The 24,245-nt window shown below is 35.7% G+C and overlaps 1 protein-coding gene across 14 annotated transcripts in view; it reads left to right on the top strand.

Moving 5' to 3' along the window:
• Nucleotides 1–24,245, top strand: part of SYNJ1 (synaptojanin 1) — a 93,022-nt gene that overhangs the window by 19,849 nt on the left and 48,928 nt on the right. For 9 of the 14 annotated variants that reach the window (XM_034656209.1, XM_034656236.1, XM_034656233.1 and 6 more), the window contains exons 3-12: nt 588–674; nt 2,408–2,675; nt 5,796–6,021; nt 7,114–7,197; nt 12,413–12,474; nt 15,094–15,190; nt 16,332–16,501; nt 17,788–17,869; nt 20,122–20,274; nt 23,234–23,399. In XM_034656209.1, coding sequence (XP_034512100.1) covers nt 588–674; nt 2,408–2,675; nt 5,796–6,021; nt 7,114–7,197; nt 12,413–12,474; nt 15,094–15,190; nt 16,332–16,501; nt 17,788–17,869; nt 20,122–20,274; nt 23,234–23,399 — 1,395 coding nt within the window. The remainder of the gene's footprint in view (nt 1–587; nt 675–2,407; nt 2,676–5,795; nt 6,022–7,113; nt 7,198–12,412; nt 12,475–15,093; nt 15,191–16,331; nt 16,502–17,787; nt 17,870–20,121; nt 20,275–23,233; nt 23,400–24,245) is intronic. The other 5 variants (XM_019800047.2, XM_034656214.1, XM_034656225.1 and 2 more) reach the window with 1 other exon arrangement.

Raw genomic sequence — 24,245 nt, forward strand, 5'->3', positions numbered from 1 at the left:
GGCGTGATCCCAGCGTTATGGGATCGAGCCCCACATCAGGCTCCTCTGCTATGAGCCTGCTTCTTCCTTTCCCACTCCCCCTGCTTGTGTTCCCTCTCTCGCTGGCTGTCTCTATCTCTGTCAAATAAATAAATAAAATCTTTAAAAAAAAAAAGAACAACCTCCAAAACATTATTATGAGTATTATTCAGGGCAGTACTTCAGATCATTGGGAAAGACTGGATTAATTCATCAATGGTGCTGGAACAATTTGTTGACTCTTTGAGAAAGACAATTAAGTTACTAGTTGAGAAAATATTTTATGGGATACATTTATGTTAATGTCAGATTTAGGGGTGTCTGGGTGGCTCAGTTGGTTGAACATCCTACTCTTAATCTCAGCTCAGGTCTTGATCTCGGGTTGTGAATTCAAGCCCTGTGTTAGGCTCCAAACTGGGTGTGGAGCCTACTTTAAAAAAAAAAAGGAGAAGAAGAAAGCATATCAGATTTAGACTTAGGAGCTTTTGTTTGAGACTCTGGCTTTATAGCTAAATAGAATCTGATATTTAAGGCCGTTTTTCTTAACGCTGAAAAAATTTTTTTTGTAGCATCTGCGGAAAAAGAGGCAATCAAGGGGACATACTCCAAAGTACTGGATGCATATGGACTCTTAGGTGTTTTACGATTAAATCTTGGTAAGTTCATTGTTCAGTATAATTAGTCTTTTCATTTCGATTTTTTTAATTCTAAGAATTTGAGAGAGACTGATTATCTATCATTTCATACTCCATATTTGAGCTAAAAGCATGGTAACATCTTTTAAACCCTAATTATGCTCATCTTGGGAAAGTGTTGGTTGAAAAGCCAGGCTACATACTCAGGCTCTTGTGATATTAAGTTCCAGAGTCATTGTCCTATTTAAACATTTTAAAGATTGGTATCAGTTGTCAAAAGAGGAAATGAGGTTATTGCCCTGTTTGTTTGTTTTTTTTTTTTTTTGGTTGCATTTGTTTGTTTGTTTCAGTGCTTTAGGAAAAGAGCCACACTTCTTGCTCTGGTTTATAGTGGAAAGGACATCTGCTTTGTATCTAAAAGGTCTCAGCTTGAGTCTGTCTCTGCCACTTAATGTCACTATGGGCTGCAGAGAAACCTTTGTGATTACCAGTTTGTAACAGCGTGGCCCAAGGCCTGGTACCAGTCCATGATTCAATTTGTTACTGGTCAGTAATGAGATAAGGAGCTCGCACCATCATGCAGACCAACACATGGCTGTCATCGTTGATAAGGTCTTACTATGAAAAAAAAAAAAGGCAGGTAAACTAAACAGTGAATTTAGTGAGGTAATTGATTTCCATTCTGGAGCAAGCACCTTTCTCACTGTGACAGTTCACGGGCCGTACTTTGAGGAGGACTGGTGTGTAAAGTGGAGATTTGTCATTTGTTATGAATCTATCACATGTAAAGCACTGCGCCTAGGTGCTTAACCAGTACTGTCTCAGGGAACCCTCACAGGCCAGTGAGATTTATGTTAATCCTGGTTTATGAAGGAGCATATCTGAGGTTGGTTATGTTAACACACTGAAGTTGGTCTACATAATGAGTGGTGGAGCCAAGATTCAGGGCTGTGTCTGCCTGTTCGGAGCCCATTGTCAAAGTACACCACCGCTGAATTTGGCCTTCATGCTAATTTCATAGGATTTTTGTCAAAGTTAGTGAAAAATCTCTATGAAAGTTTTTGTAAACCAAATTGCTTTGTAAATTGTTAGCAGGGGCTTTCTGTTCATGTGTCAGCAGCGGCAGCTCACATTTATATTTTTTCCTTTTTTTTTCAACTATGCTATTTACAAAGAACTCCCACATTTATTGTCTTATCTGGATTTCCTGACAATCATAAAAGAAAGCTGGGGAAGATAACACACATATATTTTTTTTTACTTGATATCCTCAGATTGAGTAGAGGAATGATTTCATCAATATGAGATATTCTGGTAATGTTTAAATGCTTCATTATACTAAATGTACTTAAGCAAGGATTTTTTTTTCAACTTTTGCCAAGAATCCAATTATAAATATAAACATGTCCATGTCAGTTTAAAATAACCATGCTGTCAGATTTAAAAAGTTGGAGTCATCGGGGCGCCTGGGTGGCACAGCGGTTAAGTGTCTGCCTTCGGCTCAGGGCGTGATCCCGGCGTTATGGGATCGAGCCCCACATCAGGCTCCTATGCTATGAGCCTGCTTCTTCCTCTCCCACTCCCCCTGCTTGTGTTCCCTCTCTCGCTGGCTGTCTCTATCTCTGTCAAATAAATATATAAAATCTTTAAAAAAAAAAAAAAAGTTGGAGTCATGACAAGAAAGTTGGAAGAAACTTTGAATGATTTGAAAAATATTGGGACTTTTCATCCAATTAATTCTTTGGTTTTTGCAGGTGATACCATGTTACATTATCTGGTCCTAGTCACCGGATGTATGTCTGTTGGAAAAATTCAAGAATCTGAAGTTTTCCGAGTTACTTCTACTGAATTTATATCACTACGAATTGATTCTTCAGATGAGGATCGCATTTCAGAAGTGCGAAAAGTTTTGAATTCAGGGAACTTTTATTTTGCATGGTCTGCATCTGGAATCAGTTTAGATCTGAGTCTTAATGCACATCGTAGCATGCAAGAACACACAACTGATAATAGGTTTTTCTGGTGAGTTTGTGTTCGTTTTTTTCCCTTTGTAATCATGTGCTTGCCATGCAGTAGTTTGATGTGGGGCATAGTGTGTTCATCGGTTATTTGCAGAGAGAGCAGGGATGGGCATTGCTGATAGAGCACACCGCTCTCCTGCTCCAGAATCCTCAGCAGAGCATAGCAGGCATCCAGGGTCAGCTTATTGAAGTTCTCGTGTGACACGAAACCCATTTGCTCTCCTTGATCTAGACTGACCTTTCATTTCTGAAATATATTTAAGATACTTATTTTAAAATTAAGAATTAATATATAAAGGATTTGACTATTCATAAATTACATGTAATAATTGTTGTTAGATTCCCAAAGTCCAAAAAAATAAAATAAAATTAAGAATGAATTAGTTGTATTCAAATTGTGTTACTCGTATTTACTGTTTTTAGTTTTGAGATCTTGTCTCTGGCAGTACTGTTTTTCTAAGACGACATTGCCGTATTATTTTTAATTTAAAGGTTATAGGTGGATAATCCTGATTCAAGAGCAATAGACTATGAAGAAGTGGCATACTAGGGTAAAGTTTAGTACTATAATAAAGTAAGACTTAAGTAGGTAACTAATATATTTCATGATCATGCATAAATGTGCTATACTGTAAATATGCACGAAGGGTAAGTGTATGTGACTATAAATAGTACTGCTTTATTGGAGCTGACCAGATTTCTAGTATAGTGCTTCTCTTGTCCACAGCCGGCATTGCTGTTGACTTTTTTCCTTCATGTCATGTAGCAATTATATTTCTTTATGTTTCCATGTTATAAGGCCAAAGTTCAGGACTCCCTGCTCTTGGGTATCCCTTAGTAGGTCAGATTCAAGGTGTTCCTCCTGTATATATTTTTCCCTCCCCCTTGCACCATCTACCTATGGTCCTTGAGTAGCACATTCGGTCCGACCCATCTGCCCTGGGTGTCAGAGGGCTCAAAATCAACAACAGTTAGGATAAGAAACTAATTTTAGAGGAAACTTTGTAGCTAACACGGAAGTTTTTTGGCCCAGCATAGTAGCATGGAGGAGAAACAAGGGCAGAATGAAAAAAGACTCCAGTGCACTGTAGTCAGGGACTTGGAGCCTCACAAAGGAGGAGATGATGGAGGGGGTGGGGAAGGAAGGGTTAACAGGGCAGATGAGTGGGCATAGAGTCCCGGCTGCTCATGTCAGCCCCACACTTTTTCTGATGGAAGAGACATCGAAATCCCTGAAAATTTGAGGTGGTGCAACTGGGCCAGGCAGCTGTCCTTACTTTCTTTTCTCCCCCATCCTGGTCATTCTTAGCCCAAATTCCTTAGATTAAGGGATAAACGTTTTCGTGCCATAATTAGAAGTTTAAGCAGGTGCATATGCATTGGCTCAATGATCAGCAAGTAAACACATTTGCTAAGTTTAACCAGTAGGATTTATTTATTTATTTATTTATTTAAACTAAGGGTGGAGGTGGCAACAAGTTTAGGTAACATATTGAGGGAGTTTATCTAATAGGAGACAGGTTGAACAAAAGGGAGACTAAACACCAAAAATGAGTTTGGGTATTTTTATACTTTGTACAATTTTGCTAGGGATTGGCCTTCTTGAGCTTCACTTTTGCATAGAAAAATGAAAGCTTTATGAATTTACTATGCATACTCTTGTAGCTTAGTAGAAATATTTTCCAGGATACAGCCAAGTAGGTTTTGTTGCCAGTCACAAACACCTATCACAAAAACCCAAGCCATTTTATTCCATTGGGGATTTGAAGCTGCTGCCAGTTGAGAGTTGTTTATAAATTTAAATAGAATTAAAACAGCAACACATTGACAGCAAAGAAAAATGAAAACTGATGGCAGAGGAAGAAACTCTGTCTGAACAAATGCATAGGATCCCACTTGTATTTAAATGGGGACAAGTAGGTTGCTTATACCTCTGCCGTGACATGGGACTCACTGTGGTGTCTGGACATACAGGGTCACAGCCAGTTTGAATTTTGCCTTCGATCAACGTAGGTAATAGTAGAGTATGGAAGCTCAAGTCGTATTTTGAAAATACATAATGGCCATAGGATTCAGTGTTAGTCCAGTAGTAATCTCACCATTCATTTGCATTACGCTTTCTTGCGTGGATGGTTTACCAGAACTGCTCGCCACCACCATCTGTTTTTATCTCTACTGCAGCCTATACCCTGTGGAGAAGGGCTGGGCAGCTGCTGGTCTAGCAGTAGTGCTGTGTAGTAATGACTAAGACAGCAAGATAGTGCAGAGTACTTATGAAAAAATTTCTGCCTAAAACAGAAGAGTTTGAAACCTCAAAGAACCAAGCTTCAGTATTATAGAAAATTCACTTTTATAACACTTTGTTATCTGAAAAGACCAGCCAGAAAGTTTTTCTGCACAGTGTATTTTCCTTGGTGATCAGTTGGTTGGGAGATTCCACATGCTTGCTTTGAAGTAGTAAGGTTCCAATCGAGAGCCCAGAAGAGGCAGTCAGCAGGATGAGAAGGTGGCCAACCTGGCAGGACTCCAGCCCCTATCCTTGCTTTAGCCATAGTGACTCTGCTGTGATGTGTTTCCTAATCATTGGGCTTCTGTGTGTTTGAGTAAAACTTTTTGCTCCAGAAAAGTTTGGAAACAAGGTCGCCTCTGTTACCTAGAATGCTAAACTATTTGGAATAATGGAAAACTCTAGATATGTATTAATATGGTAGCTACTAGTTCAATTGGCTTTTTAAATTAAAATTAATTAAAATAGAGCCTTATTAAAGTGGAGCATTAAGAGTAGAGCTTTATAAAGTGGGGTGGGGATATGTGTATGAAATCCCTTTTTGGGGGATAAGGTTATATATATACATTATATAAAAAGACGGCAGAATGGGGCACAGATACTAAAAACATAAAAGATATGCTTCTTTTCTATAGACCATAGGTCATATGCCAAAGGATTGCATTTAATAGCCTTCTCTTCTGATTCCTAGCATAGTAAATGTAAATGAATTGATTTATTTGTAGGGCCTTTTAATTGAATAGCATTAGATTAATGTTTCAGGAACACTGTTTTAAAACTTATGCTGTGTTATCTGGTACTCAGTAAGCTAATGAGTTATTTTTTTTCTGTTAGGAATCAGTCTTTGCACTTGCATCTCAAGCACTATGGTGTGAATTGTGATGACTGGTTATTACGCCTCATGTGTGGGGGAGTAGAAATCAGAACAATTTATGCTGCTCATAAGCAGGCAAAGGCTTGCCTCATTTCCAGACTCAGCTGTGAACGAGCTGGGACCAGGTTTAATGTCCGGGGAACAAATGATGACGGTCACGTCGCTAATTTTGTAGAAACAGAACAGGTATATAGTATTTTATATTGCTTAATTCATGTATTAGATGAGAGACCCAGAAAATAATAGAGCCACAGATTTCAATTTGATTCAGAACTCCTTTTCACATCTGTAATGTCATTTTGTGGTTGTTCTTGGCTACTTACTGGACTTAAGGAAGGCTTCCCTGAAACAAACTTATTTATAAACAAACTTAGGTATGGCTCTTCAAATGAATAACAGGGTTTTTACTAATTAGCATGATGTTGTCAATGCTATACATTTTGGTATTGAATTTAAAAATTTTCAGTTGTAGAGCTAGACAATAAAAGTGTTTTTGTTTTCTGAAATTAAATCAAACCCAGCTCTTAAAGGTAGATATATATGCCATCTAAAATTAACTTATGGCATTTGCAGTCAGAGAAAGACAAATACCATATGATTTCGCGCATATGCAGAATTTAAGAAACAAAATGAACAAAGAAAAAAGCGAGACAAAGAAGAGACTTTTAAATACAGAGAACAAACAGATGTGGTTACCAGAGGGGAGGTGGATGGGGGAAATAGATAAAGGGGATGAGATAGATAGAGGGGATTAAGAGTACACTTATCTTGATGAGCACTGGGAAATGTATAGAATTGTTGAATCATTATATTGTACAACTGGAACTAATTACCACTGTATGTTAATTATACTTGAATTTAAAAAAATTTATGACATTTTGGCTCTGATAATATAGAATTGAAATTCAGGCTATATTCCCAGCTCAACTCAGTTCTTCAAATTAGTTTTTGAAAAGCATTTTAAAAACTAGAGAAAATATTAAATATAAGGTATGTGTGTAAAATATTGAGATTCAGAAGGCATTCCTTTTTAAAAGTTGTGATTCGTATGCTTATGTTTTTACTATTTTTTTGGTTAATATACAGAAAAACTGTTACTAATTAAAAGAAAGTCAAACTTATTTAGTCGCCTCTTCTGGATATTTTGTTAAGACAATTATATGTGAGAGACTGGTTCATAAGATAAAACTAGCAGGCAACAGATGCTAGCAAATTTGTCTTTGTCATGTAGAGGTGATAACTTTGCGGAAATATTTTATATGTGATTTTTCTCTGTAGGTTGTGTACTTAGATGACTCTGTTTCTTCTTTCATACAAATCCGGGGATCTGTTCCATTGTTCTGGGAGCAACCAGGTTTGCAGGTATCTGTGTAACATTGTTTTGTCTTGTGTTTTCTCTTGAATATTTTCCACATTTTCTAAACTTTCAGGATAGTTCATTAGTTCATTGGCTAGTTCTGTTATTCAGTTTAGTAATATTAGCTAGATTCACAAATGATGGTCTAAATACAAGAGTTTGTGGAATTGTCATAGATATTTTTCATTTAATGTTCTTTCAAATGTCCATAGAAATTCAACTACTGGATTTAATATTAAAATTTTGATATTTCCATAGCACTTGATATTCATTTTTTCATATTTACTATCTCAGTATCTTAATATATAACAGTATCTTAATATATAACTTCTACCTAAGTCTTTAGGTAGAAGAATGTAGTAGTTTTAAAAAAAAGGCAGGGGATGGCTCCTGAAACCAGACTTTTCAGTTTGGATCCTTATTCTGCCACTACTAGCTGTGTGACCTTGGGCTAGTGGTTTAACCCCTCTGTGTCTCAATTGCTTATCTGTAAAAGGAGAATAATAATATTAGTAGTTCCTGTTCATAGGGTTGTAAAGATAAAATGAAAAGTACTAAGACCAATGCCTGGTACCCACGGGCAGCTCTGTGTAAAGGCTAGCTTTTGTTGTTATCAATAATACGTCTGCTGCTAGAATTTTACCTTATAATTTGTAGTGATTTTACTATGTGTGTCTTTAATATGTTCTCTGGCTTGTTTTCTGATTTTTTTTTAACTTTGTTGATGTAAACATATAATCTTTAAAATAATAGATTTTTTTCATGTAAGTTCATAATATTAGATTGCCCGTAATAGCGTGATTTTGCATTTTATTTTTATTCAAAAATCCTTAGTCCCTAAAGTATATGTTACTTTCATTTTAGACTTCTTGTATGTATTGTCTAGTAAGTTTCATGCCTTAACCTATAATACTGAGAATATGGACAGAATAAAATCTTGCCTCCTTTTAGTTCACAGCTAGATCTCTTAGTTTAGGATGCCTGTTGGGGGAAAGATTGCAGACCACTTGAACCCTTGCCATACTGCAATTTATGTAAGACAGGCCAAGAATTAACAAGGATTAGGGGCACCTGGGTGGCACAGCAGTTAAACGTCTGCCTTCAGCTCAGGGCATGATCCTGGTGTTGTGGGATCGAGCCCCACATCAGGCTCCTCCACTATGAGCCTGCTTCTTCCTCTCCCACTCCCCCTGCTTGTGTTCCCTCTCTCGCTGGCTGTCTCTCTCTCTGTCTAATAAATAAATAAAGTCTTTAAAAAAAAAAGAATTAACAAGGATTAAAAGCAGTTACAATTCCTGAGTTCTTATCAAGAATTTTGACTTATGCAAGTTTTTTCTTTGTCATGCAGGGGTAACAAGTAGATATATCTCTCCCCAAGTCTCTTTTGGGAGAGAATCTCAACCCTAGTCCACTTCTTTGTGATCTGAGAAGGGTGTTTGGAATGTTTGCTAAGAACATTCCTAAAGCCTTGTTTTGATGCAAGGTGAATGCTTTTGTTTTAGAAACGGGAGTGTAAGAAATGGTAGTAACCTATTTATGGGCCCTCTGTTAGCTGCTCTCTATGATATTTTATTAGAAGTTCAGAATTACAGTGTTCGATTATTCAATATAGTTAGATCCTAAGTATTTACCTTGAGGGATCCTCCTTGGGTGAGGCCACCCTCCTCCCTCCTGCTGTGCTCTGTGGCTGGCCCACATAGTCTGTCTCGCCAATGTCATATTGTTTAAGGGCTGAAAACTGTGGATTTTAAAATCATGCATTTCTTGATAAAGATAGTAATTTTTAAGACGTTGAGACAGTCCAATAATTCTGCTAAATTTTCATGGAGCTGGCCTATTGTTGTCATCGGTTAAGGATTGACTAAGTGGTTCTCAATTATTTAGCTTAGTAGTTTTTAAAGTCCACTTTTCTTTGAACAGGTATGGATTAGTTTCATAAGGATCTTTTACAGAAAAACATTTTCCCGGGGTGCCTGGGTGGCACAGCGGTTAAGGGTCTGCCTTTGGCTCAGGGCGTGATCCCAGCGTTATGGGATCGAGCCCCACATCAGGCTCCTCCGCTCTGAGCCTGCTTCTTCCTCTCCCACTCCCCCTGCTTGTGTTCCCTCTATCTCTATCTCTGGCTGTCTCTATCTCTGTCGAATAAATAAATAAAATCTTAAAAAAAAAAGAAAGAAAAACATTTTCCCCATCATTCTTAGAATAGGTAATAGAGGAATGAAAATATTTCATCAGTTTTTAAAAACTAAAAAATAGATATTCATTTTTAAAAATATAAAATACCAAGTCCGTAAATTAATTTCCCCTTAGAAGACAAAGAAGGGCTTTTGACAGAGGGTGGTTGAACTTGATTGTTAGGTATCCTATGTATTCTCAGGACTGGAGTTGATTTTAGGGTTCCTTGACGCTAGTGTTACATAGCGAGATGTCCCACTTCAGAAGGCACGGACAGAGAATCCTTAGTTGTCCCTTCACTTGCCTCTTATCCTCCACAGTTAATTCTTCTGAGGTTTTTTTAATTGTAAGATTTTGAAGGAATCCTCTGAGGGGATTTTAAAAGACAGATTCATGGCCTCAACTTCACATCAGCTGAAATAGAATCTCTTGGAATGGGACCAGAAATCTGCATTTTTAACCAAGTTCTCTACCATTCACATTTGAGAACTTCTGTGTACCTGATGCTATTCTATTGACCTTGAAGCATCTCCAACCCCATCTGCTCCAACAGCCAGTCCTGAGCCAGCAAAGGTAGCTCTGTGACACTTAGCCCAGCGTTCTCCTAGGCGCTGGGACTCTGCCTTGCTTTCACTTCCCACTCCTGTCATCCCAGTTAGGGTCTTCCTCATTTCTTCTTGCCTGGAAGACTCACAATTTTCTAACCAGTCGCCTCCCAGCTCTCTAGCAGTTCTTCCCGCTTTTGAAATATTATGCTCATCAGATCTATGAGGCGCCCTTTTCTTCATGATCTGCTTTCCTCTGCCTATCCAACTTCATGCCTTGCTGTCTTCTAATAAGTATCCTCTGCTCCCCAAATGAACGTTTGCCCTCCTTCAGTATAGCCCACTCAGATCTCCTTGAATGGATTCAGTCCCTCCTCCACACTGATCTCTTCATTAAAAACTTAAGTTCCTCCAATGTGTATTACTCTGTACTGGGTGTATAGTGTTGTATACTATGCGAGATTCAGACTATAGTGATGCTTCAGAGAGAGCTTACCATCTGTTTGGGGAGTCAGGACTTTTACAGAAAAGGTAAATGTCAATATAAATTAATTTAAGGAATTACTAGGAGTTGTCATAAGGTGCTACACATGTAAGGATGATACTTTAAGTGGTGGCAACTCATTCATTTTACTTATGACTTCTTTCTCAGAAATTATTTAACATTTACAATTTATACTATTACTCTGACATTATGTTACAGCTTATATTAACCTTAAAAGATGGTAAGCATCATCAGATCTATGACTAGTATAATGCTGCACACTCAATTTTTGGTCGCATTAAAGTTTTAGAAATATGTAAACATGAAGCAGTTGTATTGATGGAAAATGATGTTCCATACCACCCAATTAAATTATTTTTAAAAGATATCTTTGGTACTTTTTAAAAAATTGGATAAATTTATGGTTATTTAAAGCCTTAAAACTTTCTAGAGTACTACATTGATTGAATTTAATATAAGAGCTCTTTTATTATAGAATTCTTTTTTAGGCAGTTGTCCTAAAACCTCATTGAGTAAAAAAACCAGTGTAGTTTAACCAATATGTTAGCTATAAGAGTTATGCTGTACAGCTAGTTGTGTGTCGAAGACCAAGGTGATGGGGAACAATCACAGCCATTGCTTGAAAAACAGAACTTGTATTTTTTTACCTTCTTGACAGTTGGCAGTACTACTTAAGATAAATATTAATCGGTAGAAAAATGCTTAGTCTTGGACTTTTATAGAGTTATAGGCAATTACCTGAGAGTACTCCAAAGGAAAAGTATTCTGGTGAGTTTTCTTCAGTCTAAAATGCTTAATATCCTGGGGTACACCTCTTTCAAATTTTAAAATTTTATAAAGACTATTAAGCACCATAAAATAAAATTGAATATAGGTGTGACATTAGACAAATCAATTTCTTATTGAAAAGAAAAAACATTAAAGAGAAAACAACTGGTTATCAGGAGAGTTACTAGATTGTCTTGCTTATCAGGAGAAAAGGATGTTTGATGAATGGATAACACCATTAATTCAATTTTTGAATTGGATGAGCATGTTAGAGCTTTGCTTTTTTTTTTTTTTTTTATTCATCAAACTGCATGATTGATTTGGTAGCCGTCTTCCCATGCCTCTTTAAAGTCACTTTGTTCAAATTGGGGAGAATGAATTCTGGGGAACTTTGATCCCAGAGCCTTAGAGGGAAATGTTTAAAAGTGAAGTTCAGGGAGATAATCTGGTGTCACTTTTATATTTCTTCTTGGCATCTCTTATAGCTTTCTTAATTTTGTGTCATGTTTCTGCTACTTTCCTATGTGAGAAAAGAAAAACTAAGAAAACAGAAAGGTAGATATTTTCCACCTTGTTTAATTCTCTTAACCCATATTGTCTGATTCTGTGTGTGTGACTATGAGACTGACTTGGAAAAGCCTGTTTTTCCAGGAACAGTGTTTTTAATTTGTTGGATCTTTGGAAGAAGAAGTGGATAGAGCATTTAGCATAACAAAGAAAAATATGTAGACATTGCCCTTGTAGGCAGCTTGGAAGAGTAGGAATTTAGTTCAGGAGACCTAAATTCTCATGTGAATCGTTTTTTTGGAATTAGTTCTGTTGACCTAAGAGGACAAGTTATTTCACTTGTCTGCATTTCAGTTTTTTTATTACCAGATGGTAGTAATATGTTAACTTACGTAGGGCGTGTAGTTTGAGCTAAAAGAAGGTAATGTTTGAAGGAAATTTAAAATTATCTTAAAAATATCTTTCATAAGTAAAAATTCTTGTTAGTTTACTAATGTTTCTTAACGTCTAGTTTTTTTTATGAGGTCATGTTTTTAAAAATAAAGGGAAAGGAAACTCCTTGAACTTGTTTTTTTTTTAAACAATAATATGAACGAAAATCAATTATTCGATGTACTATTGTGTGTTCAACAAATGAATTACTACATGTTGTAAACAATGATATTTCTTTTGTCTACATGTTGACTTTTGGTATGATTAAATGTGTTTCTCTTGTTATAGGTGGGATCTCATCGTGTTCGTATGTCAAGGGGCTTTGAAGCCAATGCCCCTGCTTTTGACAGGTGAGACTGATTATTTTTATATAATACTATCAGTTTTGATATTGTTAAGCAACAAAACTAGTTATTATATTTTACTGATTCATTTCAGCTTGTTTTGGCTCTAAGTAAGATTTCTCCTAACTCCTAATTTTACCAGAAGAAAGTGATACCCAGTATTATGACTTCTGGGGGTAGTAGCACTAGGTTGTGGGTCTTGATATGTTGGCCTCAAAACCACATCTTTGAATATTCTGTCTAATAGGGTAGCCGCTAGCCACATGTGGCTACTGAGTACTTGAAATATGACTAGTCCAAATTGAGATGTACTGTAAGTGTAAAATACACACTAGATTTCAAAGACTTGTGCACAGCAACCTTGACTTGGTCACAGCAGCTTCTTGCTAGACATGTCTCCAAAAGCAAGGGAAACAAAAGCAAAATGAACTCTATTGGGACTTCATCAGAATAAAAAGCTTCTGCACAGCAAAGGAAACAGTCAACAAAACTAAAAGGCAACCTATGGAATGGGAGAAGATATTTGTGAATGATATATCAGATAAAGATCTAGTATCCAAAATCTGTAAAGAACGTATCAAACTCAACACCTGAAAAACAAAAAATCCAGTTAAGAAATGGGCAGAAGACACGAACAGACATTTCTCCAAAAAAGACATACAAATTGCTAACAGACACATGAAAAAATGCTCAACATCACTCATTATCAGGGAAATATTAATCAAAACCACAATGAGGGGCACCTGGGTGGCTCAGTTGTTAAGCGTCTGCCTTCGGCTCAGGGCATGATCCCGGAGTTCTGGGATCAAGCCCCACATCAGGCTCCTCCGCTGGGAGCCTGCTTCTTCCTCTCCCACTTCCCCTGCTTGTGTTCCCTCTCTCGCTGGCTGTCTCTCTCTCTCAAATAAATAAATCTTAAAAAAAAAAAAAAAAGGAGACTTTAAAAAAAACCAAAAACAAAACCACAATGAGATACCACCTCACACCAGTCAGAATGGCTAAAATGAACAACTAAGGAAACAGCAGGTGTTGGTGAGGATGCAGAGAAGGGGGAACCCTCTTACATTGTTGGTGGGAATGCAAACTGGTGCAGCCACTCTGGAAAACAGTATGGAAGTTCCTCAAAAAGTTAAAAATAGAACTACCCTATGACCAGCAATTGACTACTAGGTATTTATCCAAAGGATACAAACATAGTGATTCGAAGGGGGCACATGCACCCCAATGTTTATAGCAGCAATGTCCACAATAGCCAAACTATGGAAAGAGCCCAGAAGTCCATCGAAAGATGAATGGATAAAGAGGTGGTATATATACAGTGGGATATTAACCATCAGAAAGAATGAAACCTCGCCATTTGCAATGACGTGGGTAGAACTAAAGTGTAGGGGCGCCTGGGTGGCTCAGTTGTTAAGCGTCTGCCTTCAGCTCAGGGCGTGATCCCAGCATTCTGGGATCGAGCCCCGCATCAGACTCCTCCGCTGGGAGCCTGCTTCTTCCTCTCCCTCTCCCCCTGCTTGTGTTTCCTCTCTCGCTGGCTGTCTCTCACTGTCAAATAAATAAATAAAATCTTTAAAAAAAAAAAAAAGAACTGATGTGTATTATGCTAAGCAAAATAAGTCAGAGAAAGACAAATACCATATAATTTCAGTCATATGTGGAATTTAAGGAATAAAACTGATGAACATAGGGGAAGGGAAGAAAAAATAAAATAAGATGAAAACAGAGAGGGAGGCAAACCATAAGAAATTCTTAACTCTAGGAAATAAACTGAGGGTTCCTAGAGGGGAGGTGAGTGGGGAGATAGGGTATTGGGTGATGTGCATTAAGAAAGGCACTTGATATAATGAGCACTGGGTGTTGTACGTAACTGATGAATCACTAAATTCTACCCCTGAAACTAATCACTATATGTTAACTAAATTGAATTGAAATAAAAAATTTTAAAAAGACATAGTGCAAGCAAAATGCAAAATATTTTATTAATATTTGTTTTATATTACATGTTGAAATTGTATTTTAGCTGTATTGGGTTAAATAAAATATATAAATTAATTTCATTGTTTATTTTTGCTTTTCTTAATGTGCCTTCTAGAAATTTTAAGATTATGTCTGTGTCTCATGTTATATTTCCTTGGGACAGCATTGCTCTGTAGCCCCTGGAATAGTTAGAAGCTGGGGAGAAAAAAAAACTCCTATTTGGGACCTATTTTTCATAAGACTAGAACTGTTAAGGAGGTCCTGAATACCCATGGGGTATATGATGTCCTCACGTATGTGGTGCAGCCCTCTGCTGTAGCTGCCATCCCAAGCTGGATAGCTTGTGTTCTCGGTGCTTATGTGACAGCAGCCACACGGAGGGGAGAGGGGCTGGATGGGTCCAGCAGCTCCAGCACAAGTGAGAGTCTCAGCATTGATGAGTCAGAGAGGAAATGGGTATTATCTGAATTTTCATAAATTCACAGTTTTGAGAGGAATGAATTGGAATGAATTTGTATCCAGTTTTGCCAGTTCTAGGAGTTTAGAAAACAGTCTTGTAGGTTCTATTTAATGGATTTGTTTGTAGGAAAAAAAAATTTAGCTTATCACTTGACATATGCTTGTTTCTTTTTTTTTCTTCAATAGGCATTTTAGAACACTTAAGAATTTATATGGTAAACAAATAATAGTAAATTTGCTTGGATCTAAGGAAGGTGAACATATGCTAAGTAAGGCTTTCCAGGTAGGCATGATCATTTTTTTCTTTTGTTCTGGTCCATGGACATGTAGAATGATATAAAAAAATAATATAATACACTAAAGAAATTATTTCCTAGAAAAAGGTTTGGGTACTTGTTGGAACCATTAACTCTTTGGGCTACTAAGGAACAGTTTTACATAATGTTGCTGAAATTGGGATTATAGAAAGCTTTCAAAGCAATTGATGCTGTTTTCTGAAATGTACTTAATTTAGGCTGTGAAGAAGCAGGAGAATATCCTCCCCTCTGAAATATGTTCATCTGTCACTGGTAAAAAGATACCAGGCAATTTCCTCCTTCATCTGTTCATCGCCTTGCCTATTTCCTAGAAACCACAGTCACTGGTTTAAACCTATGAGATGGTGAATGATGCATTGGTATACATGCAAGGCTATACCTTCTTGTATTGATGAGTGAAAACTTGAGAATTTCAAGTAAAAAAGAACCCAAAGATTGTCCAACTTCTAAAGAAAAAGTATTTTTCATAAACGCTTACTGAATCAATAATGAATTAATATAAATGATGGTGTTCCTTATGATTATAAGCTAAAACCGAAATAAAAAATAGTTAGAGAACATTTTCTGAAGTTTAATTTCAAGAAGTCTGGATGTAACTTAATTACTTGACTATTTTGTTTTTAAGCTTGTGAAATAAATATTGTTAATAAACAGATTATACTTTTGAGAATGACTTTTAAAACATTTGAATGAAAGTATTAAAAAGTGAATTTTTCAGTCTTTGGTAGGTTTTGTCTTAAATCAGTTACTTTATTTTGAGATTCTATAACAGATACAGGTATTTGTAAAAAATGAAGCGCTGCTGCTTAGAAATAATTTTTAATTTTCTGAATCAGATGAGAATATTATTTAAGTTCTCTGATGTTAATTTTGTCACCTAATCTCTTGGGGACCATATGTGAGGTTTTACAAAAAAGATGTTATTAGATACCAGCAAGTAATTTTCCACTTTACTGCCACCATCCGTGCAAGCTTTGTGTGAGATCAGTGAGATTTCAAGGGACCATGCTGGGGTTTAAATTTAAAATGTAAGGTTCCATTTTAACATTACTTGATAAGGTCATATTTAGTTAACATTTAGATGAGTATTTGCCTTTTTACTTTCAGAGTCATTTGAAAGCTTCTGAACATGCTGCTGATATCCAGATGGTGAATTTTGACTATCATCAAATGGTTAAAGGAGGAAAGGCAGAAAAACTACATAGTGTTCTTAAACCTCAAGTCCAAAAGTTTGTAGATTATGGATTTTTTTATTTCAATGGAAGTGAAGCTCAAAGGTTTGTCTGCTCTGTTTCTCTTTTCTTTGAGTTGGAACTTTGCTATATTGTAAAAATTATTCTTAACATTGAACTTTTAAATTTCCTTTTTTTACACCAAAGTTTATCATAAAATAAAATGTCTTTATTATACTTGATTTTATTTTATTTTTTATTTTTTTTAAAATTTTATTTATTTATTTGACAGAGAGAGAGACAGCCAGCGAGAGAGGGAACACAAGCAGGGGGAGTGGGAGAGGAAGAAGCAGGCTCCCAGCGGAGGAGCCTGATGCGGGGCTCGATCCCAGAACGCTGGGATCACGCCCTGAGCCGAAGGCAGACACTTAATGACTGAGCCACCCAGGAGCCCCTATTATACTTGATTTTAGGCTTGTTTTTCTTTCTTTAGAACTGAACAAGTAATAGTAACAATAGCTTATATTATTGGGCACATGTTATGAGCCAAGCAGTGTACATAGTCTTTACATGTACTTGTAACAACAGTTGAAGAGATAGATTCTATTATTATTCCCATTAACATTTGAGGAGATTGAGGCATAGGCTATAATTTGCCCCAAATCACAAAGCTAAAAAGTGTTAGAACTAGGACTTACCTGGCTCCAGACCTCATGCTGTTATCTGTGAAGCTATTTCACTTCTCTCTTAAAACTAATATTTTAATATACTTGACCTTAGTAAGGACTATTAAATGTAAGTAGAAGTAAATGACATTGCTTATTATCTGCTTTAGTATAATGTAAATCTTCTGTTTTTGATTATGAAATAGAGGAGGAAAGTAAGTTTTGAAAAAATTAAGGCCAGAGTATAGGATGAGGTAAACTTTAGTGAACAAAGCTCAGACTTCTGGTTTTTTCAATTTGTGCAATATTTAGTATCAATGCCATAGAAATTTGTATAGGTCAGTAGAGATAACATCTTGGGTTTTTTAAATTTCTCCCATAAATATTTGATTATCTTTTATGTGCCAAGAGCTATGGGGTCATAAATCTGAATGCATATTTCACTCTTGACTACTGGCCTAATTAAAAACAAGTGGGTGTAGATAAATAGATATGTGATAAAGAGTGTATGACAGAATGTTAACACTTGTAGAATCTAGATGGTGGGTATGTGGATGTTTGCTGTAAAATTCTTTCATCTTTTTTTGTGCTTGAAAATTGTAGTAATAAAAAGCTGGGGGTAAAAAGTGGGTACTATATTTTAATCACCTTAATTGTTCTCATTTTGTTTTAGCTTTGTTATTTGTGTTTCAAGCTAGCTGTTAAACTTCACTGAATTTCTTGCAGATGCCAGAGTGGTACAGTTCGAACAAATTGCTTGGATTGTCTTGATAGAACAAATAGTGTGCAGGCGTTCCTCGGCTTAGAGGTAAAAAAAGAAGTTGAAATGTATATATGTGACTTATATCAAATGTCTCTTCCAATGTTTTTGTAAGATTTATGTTTCCCATTAGTTATTTTTTGTAAAATGAAATTATGCTTCATTAAAGGCATTTCTTCTCTTACGGGTTTTTCCTCCCCCAAAATTCCTTTTCATTTAAATGTTCCCTTTACCTGTTCCAAATACTCTCTTTAGATAGCTTATTTCCCTGTATTGTTCCTTAACTTTCCCTTTAAAAACTGCTGTTTATACTATTCCAGCAGTTACTTCTTTTGTCTTTTGGAAGAGAAAAATTTTGTATATATATATACATACACACACACACACATATATATACACACATACATACACACACACACAATGTATATCTATTGGTCTTTGTTCTTTGTATAGTTTCTTCAGAATTGGGAAGGATCTTTTTTCACATCTATAAGATTATATTTTTGACAGTCTGTAACCCAGTACAATTTATATGGTATTTTCAAATCAGTAGCTACAAAAAACAGGATCGGTGAAAATGCCATTGTTAGTGACAATGAGAATGAATGAGGTTAAGCTTCTGTAACAAAGTCTTTGTTTAAAAGCTTTTTTCTTTACCACCTATCCATAAATTCAGTCTAATATAGACATAGTCTCAACTATATGATACACTAGCAATGCTAAACTTTGTGTCTTTCCTGTTACGCAACAGTAGGGATCATAAGGCTGTGGTGGGTCTTCATTTAGTTTACATAGGAACTTAGCATAGTTCTCAAATACTATAAAAACAGGAATAGGAAATAATCTGTTATTTTTTCTTCCAGTTAATGATCTTAAATTTGGCCAGGACATTGGTTAATTAGTTACTTTGCAGCTGAGGTTCTTTCCATCTCAAAAATGACAGCACATTGTGTAGAATTCTCTGCTACAGAAATGTATTCTTCATGTAGCTAAATAAATTTTACTGTTCTGCCTTTTTAAACAATCTGTCATTGAGTCTTATAATTTATGTAGAAAATATGACAGAGACAAAAGTGAAAGCAGGGATTTGGTCATTTGAATGGCATTTATCACATGGCTTGGGTTTGTTTTGAGTTGTGTTTTTAAGTGGCTGAGTACATTTATGTAGATCTGAGAGTAAACTTATCAAAATAGTTGCAAGTCTTCATTAAAAGTATAACAAGTGTTAGTTCTCAGAATCTGACTTAACTGACTGTCCACTGTTGGTAGAGATGTGAGAAGGCAAAGCCAAAGTAGAAGCGAAGACTAGTTTTGCCATATTCCTTGAAGAGAGGGAGCTATAAATGATAGAGGTAGTCCTGGAGGCTAATTTTGTTTTATTCTTCATGCTAACAAAGAACAGTTCTGGTATAAGTCTGTAGGTAATCAAATGAACCTAGTTTAGTGTTTTTTATATTATTTTAGTTTTTGATCTCTATAAATACGGATAATCATGATACTTACAGATAAAAGAAAACATAAATGGAAAGGAGTTAAGTAAAAATGCAAGGCATAAAGCATGACTAGATTCCAAATAAGCCAAATAGACTGGTAAGGATTATGCATTGCTTCAACTGCCGGAGTTAAAGGCCAAAGTTCATTCAAAAACCAATGACTCTTCTAAACACATTTGTTGTTATCTGTGATGAAGGAATTGTGACGGCCTGAAGACCTTGCATTCTTGCATGATGTATTCCCCCCAGTTACCCTTTATATACATTACTAATATAGGTTTTATGCATTAAATCAAACTGTCATGACTTTATTCAGAAATAGGGCTAATTTATATATTTTTGCGGTACTTCAAGAGCAGCTCTACTTTTGTCATAATCTCCTGATTTTAATCACCCAAATGTGTAGAACCCAATCCAAAAACTAAAGAAAATTAGTTATTTCTATATATATTTGAATAACCTAGGCAGATATTTTTCTGTGCTCTATTGCATGCTGTTGAATAATTAGTTCTTTTAGTGAACAAGGTAAACCAGTCTGATTTATAGACATTTTAATAAGGTTAATTTTATCATTTAACCAGAAAGAATATTGCTACATGGGAATATTAAGGTACTTGTAAGCTTCACTGATGTGGTATTTACTTTAAAAATGGTGGGACAGAAGACAGCCTAGTAAACTGGTAGGTTTTCAGAATCCAGTCACATAGTCCTATAAACTGTAAATTTTTATTTGATTCTTGTAGTTCTTAAAAAGTCACATCTTAATGTATTAATATACTTATAAAAGTCTCTCTTTTGCTGTTTTAGATGCTGGCGAAACAGCTGGAAGCTCTTGGCTTAGCTGAAAAGCCTCAATTGGTGACACGCTTTCAAGAAGTTTTTAGGTCCATGTGGTCCGTGAATGGTGATTCAATCAGTAAGATATACGCAGGGACTGGAGCTCTTGAAGGAAAGGCTAAGGTAGATCTAGATTTATCGTAACATTACAAAAGATCCTCATTTTCCTTTTAATACGCTTTTAAATCATCTTGTTTTAAATTAATAGTTGGGGGGCACCTGGGTGGCTCAGTTGGTTAAGTGACCAACTCTTTTTTTTTTTTTTTTTAAAGCTTTTATTTATTTATTTGACAGAGAGGGAGACAGCCAGAGAGAGAGGGGACACAAGCAGGGGGAGTGGGAGAGGAAGAAGCAGGCTCATAGCAGAGGAGCCTGATGTGGGGCTCGATCCCATAACGCCGGGATCACGCCCTGAGCCGAAGGCAGACGCTTAACGACTGAGCCACTCAGGCGCCCCAAGTGACCAACTCTTGGTTTTGGCTCAGGTCATAATCTCATGGGTCCTGAGATTGAGCAGCAACCCCCCGCCCCCTTGCAGGCTCCACGCTCAATGGGGAGTCTGCTTGGGATTCTCTCCCTCTGCCCCTCCCTCCCCTTCCCTTGCTCTCATTTATGAATGAATGAATGAATGAATGAATGAATGAATGAATGAATGAATATATGTTGGGGTTTCTTAGGTAGCTGTTTCAGGATTCTGTTTTATTATGCCTTTATGTCCTGTTTAACACTTCCTTCTGTAGCAGATACTGTGGTTGGATGGAAGAGAGTTATTTCCCAGATTTGGGGGTATTAGTATGATGTATTTAGTAGTTTAGTGATATAATCCAGTAGGCCTATGTATGTATTGCTTACATTTTTTTTCATGATTTTCCCTTACATATCTGTTTTACTTTTTATATTGTTTATTTTGATTATGAATAGGATTTTTTTTTTAACCATAGTCATCCTGATAAAGAGACCTATCACATTTGGCTTTGTGTTCCCAGTACCTGTAGTGCTTACTGTTTAATAGAATTGTGACAAATAGTAGATGGATGAACAAATCAGTGGACAGCTTATGCAATACTTCCTATGAGCCCAACACCTTTAGGGCTTGATTATTAAGTTTCTATTCTTTTATTTATCTTACCTTGAAAAGGAGGCTATCAAAATGTACAAAAGTGTGAGAGATGGATTTACTTATAAATTGTGCCTCATCATTAGTTTCTAATTGCTGGCCTTATTTACGGATCCTTTCTCCTCTAGAATTTGGCACTTATTAAAGGAGTTATTTTATATGCTTAAATATTGCCTTTCAAGCCTCCTGTTTTCAGTTGGATTTTATTAACATTTTTAATTTCTACAATTCTTCAGACTACATCGAGTATAGAAATAAGGACATTTATCATTTTAATAGTTCTGCAGCCCCCTCCATACAGTACCTAAAATTCTTTGAAGACCCTTCATCATCTCTAAGTCTTCTTTTAATTTCTAAATCTTCTTCCTCTTCTTTGTCTCATAAAATGCTATGCCTCTCTCTGTTCAAAGGTATTAGCCTTACCTGCAAAGCGTCTTTTGTTCAATTCACAGAAATGATTTATTGACATTTACAAATATTTACTTTTTAAATGGGCCCTATTTTTGAAAACCTGGAATTGTTCAACTTCATTTATTATTCCTTTAAAATAGAGAATATCAGTCTTACCGTTAAAACTTGATTCTCTACAACTGTTGCTTAAAATATTCTTTTATGTTCTTCTGACTTTTTGTTTCTGCAGTGACTAAGACAGTCTATAAATAGAGGTTACATATATTTTCAGTGGTCTTTCGTCTCTAACATAATAGAAACAAAATTTCACATATTAAATATACTAGTCTGAATTGAACTAAACTCTAACATCTGAACTGCTCTTTCTTTTCCTTTCTCTGGGTTCCTTTTGATTAATTGCCTGATAATATGAATGGTGAGTGTCTTTTCAAATAATGTCATTTGTATGTGTTATGTGGGAGGAAATAACGTGTTAGTTTTCAAATTACTGTTATTTCAATAAGGAATGAAAATTACACATTGCAAACTGAAGCGTTTTTCTAAAAGGCAAGAGTTGGGTTTTTTGTCGTTTTTTTTTTTTTAACAGTCATCAAAATCCATAAGATCAAAAGAAATCTTTATGGTAACTAACGTGCCTGAGTGAAATATGTGTTCATTAAAAGTTATAATCAGGGAATACAGGCTTCCGGTTATGGAATGAATGCATCACTGGAATAAAAGGCACAGGATAGGGAATATAGTCAACTGTATTGTAACAACATTTCATGGTGACAGATGGTAGCTACACTGGTGGTGTGCATAGGGTAACAGAGAGAGTTATCTAATCACTGTGTTGTACACCTGAAACTAATGTAACATTGTGTCTCAGCTGTACTCAAAAAAGTTATAATCAGCTCTCTCACTATAGGAATTGGCCTAAGTTTATCATTTTTATTATTTATATTTACACAGGCAATAAAATGACCTAAGATATATGAACTGTAGTTTGCATTAATATTTATTTATGAACTGTAATTATAAATTCCTTTTTAGACTAGTCCTTCATTCTTATGTTCAGTCTGTTTTAACTAATATTAAAGTTATTTGGGAGCAATTCCAATTTTATTTTTCTACTGTTAAAGTGCTTTGAAGTTTTTCTAAGAGCATGTGAGTGCACCGTATCCTTGATCTCCTCTGCTTCCCCCCACCCATCCCATCCCCAGTTCTAAAAGTTACAGTGTAAGAAGTAGCTTTCTTGTTTTAAATAAGTATACTTCACTTTATTTCCTTTGTAGTAAACAGTTTTAAACATTTACAGCTCTCGATATCATTAGTGGATAAGGTTATGGTATTGAGCTTTACCCATCTTTTTGTGGAGAGCTTTTATCCAAAAGGGAAAGAAACAATGACATCTTGAGCCATTTTAATATGATGATTTGATATTCAAAATTGAATGGTTAGGTCCTTTTTATTGCAGTAAAGTCATATAAAACTGGTTTAAAACTTCAAAATGTTACTACTAAGTAAAAGCAACACTCTTTGGAACAAAAATCCATGCTGTTTTTTCCCCAACAGGCTGGAAAGTTAAAAGATGGTGCTCGTTCTGTTACTAGAACGATTCAGAATAACTTCTTTGACAGCTCCAAGCAAGAGGCCATAGATGTTTTACTGCTGGGAAATACTCTAAATAGTGATTTAGCTGACAAAGCTCGAGCACTTTTAACTACAGGAAGTTTGCGTGGTATGCGTACTTACTTTATATTTTGATTACTTTATGTTATTTATATCCCTTCTTAAAGTCCAAGAGATAAATGTAAACTTACTTACATAAATATTTTTTAGATTGAATTGATTAAAATAGTTTTGGGAGAAATTTCTATCAATGTAATTTTTAAAAATTGCATTCTCCAAAGGAAGTTGATCTCTTTTGAAAGGTTTTTATCATCAGTGGTATTACTAAGCTCTAAAATGAGGCCCATGCATGTTTTCTTTTATAGATATGATTGAGGGGGTAAATGGTTTAAGTATTGCTAACTTTATATAAGGCAGGATTTCATAGAATATTCAGCTAGTACTTTTAATAGAACATTCAATAACCTAATTATATAATATAGAAAACAAAAGGTTTATTGGGAAAAACAGTACCTATATTGGTTATTTTGCTAACTACTAACCCCAGATTTCTATAACTTGGTCTTGTTTGAACAGGCATTAAATCATATTAATAATTTAAGATATTGCTTATTATTGGACACTAATTTGACATAAATATATGGTTTTCAGGGTGGCTTTTTATCTTTCACTGAGTCTTTTATTAAAATCAAAAGAATTCAAGCTCATGTCATTGAGTATGTATTTAGTATCATGGGAAAACTCAAGATTCATTGTAGAACTTAATGAATTAACTTCCTTAATTCCATGTTTTTTCATCTTAACTTTTCAGCACTCTGAACATTTTTGCTTCTTCTGTTATCCCCACACCAAACCTTTCAGTTTTCCCTGTGCATGTAAGAGAAATTGTTCCTTGTCAAATAATGCACTCTTGGATAATTCCTTGGTCAAATAGGTCATGATGGATTCTTTCAGA

Source organism: Ailuropoda melanoleuca, chromosome 1 (genome assembly GCF_002007445.2).
Source record: "Ailuropoda melanoleuca isolate Jingjing chromosome 1, ASM200744v2, whole genome shotgun sequence".
Taxonomy (NCBI): Eukaryota; Metazoa; Chordata; class Mammalia; order Carnivora; family Ursidae; genus Ailuropoda; species Ailuropoda melanoleuca.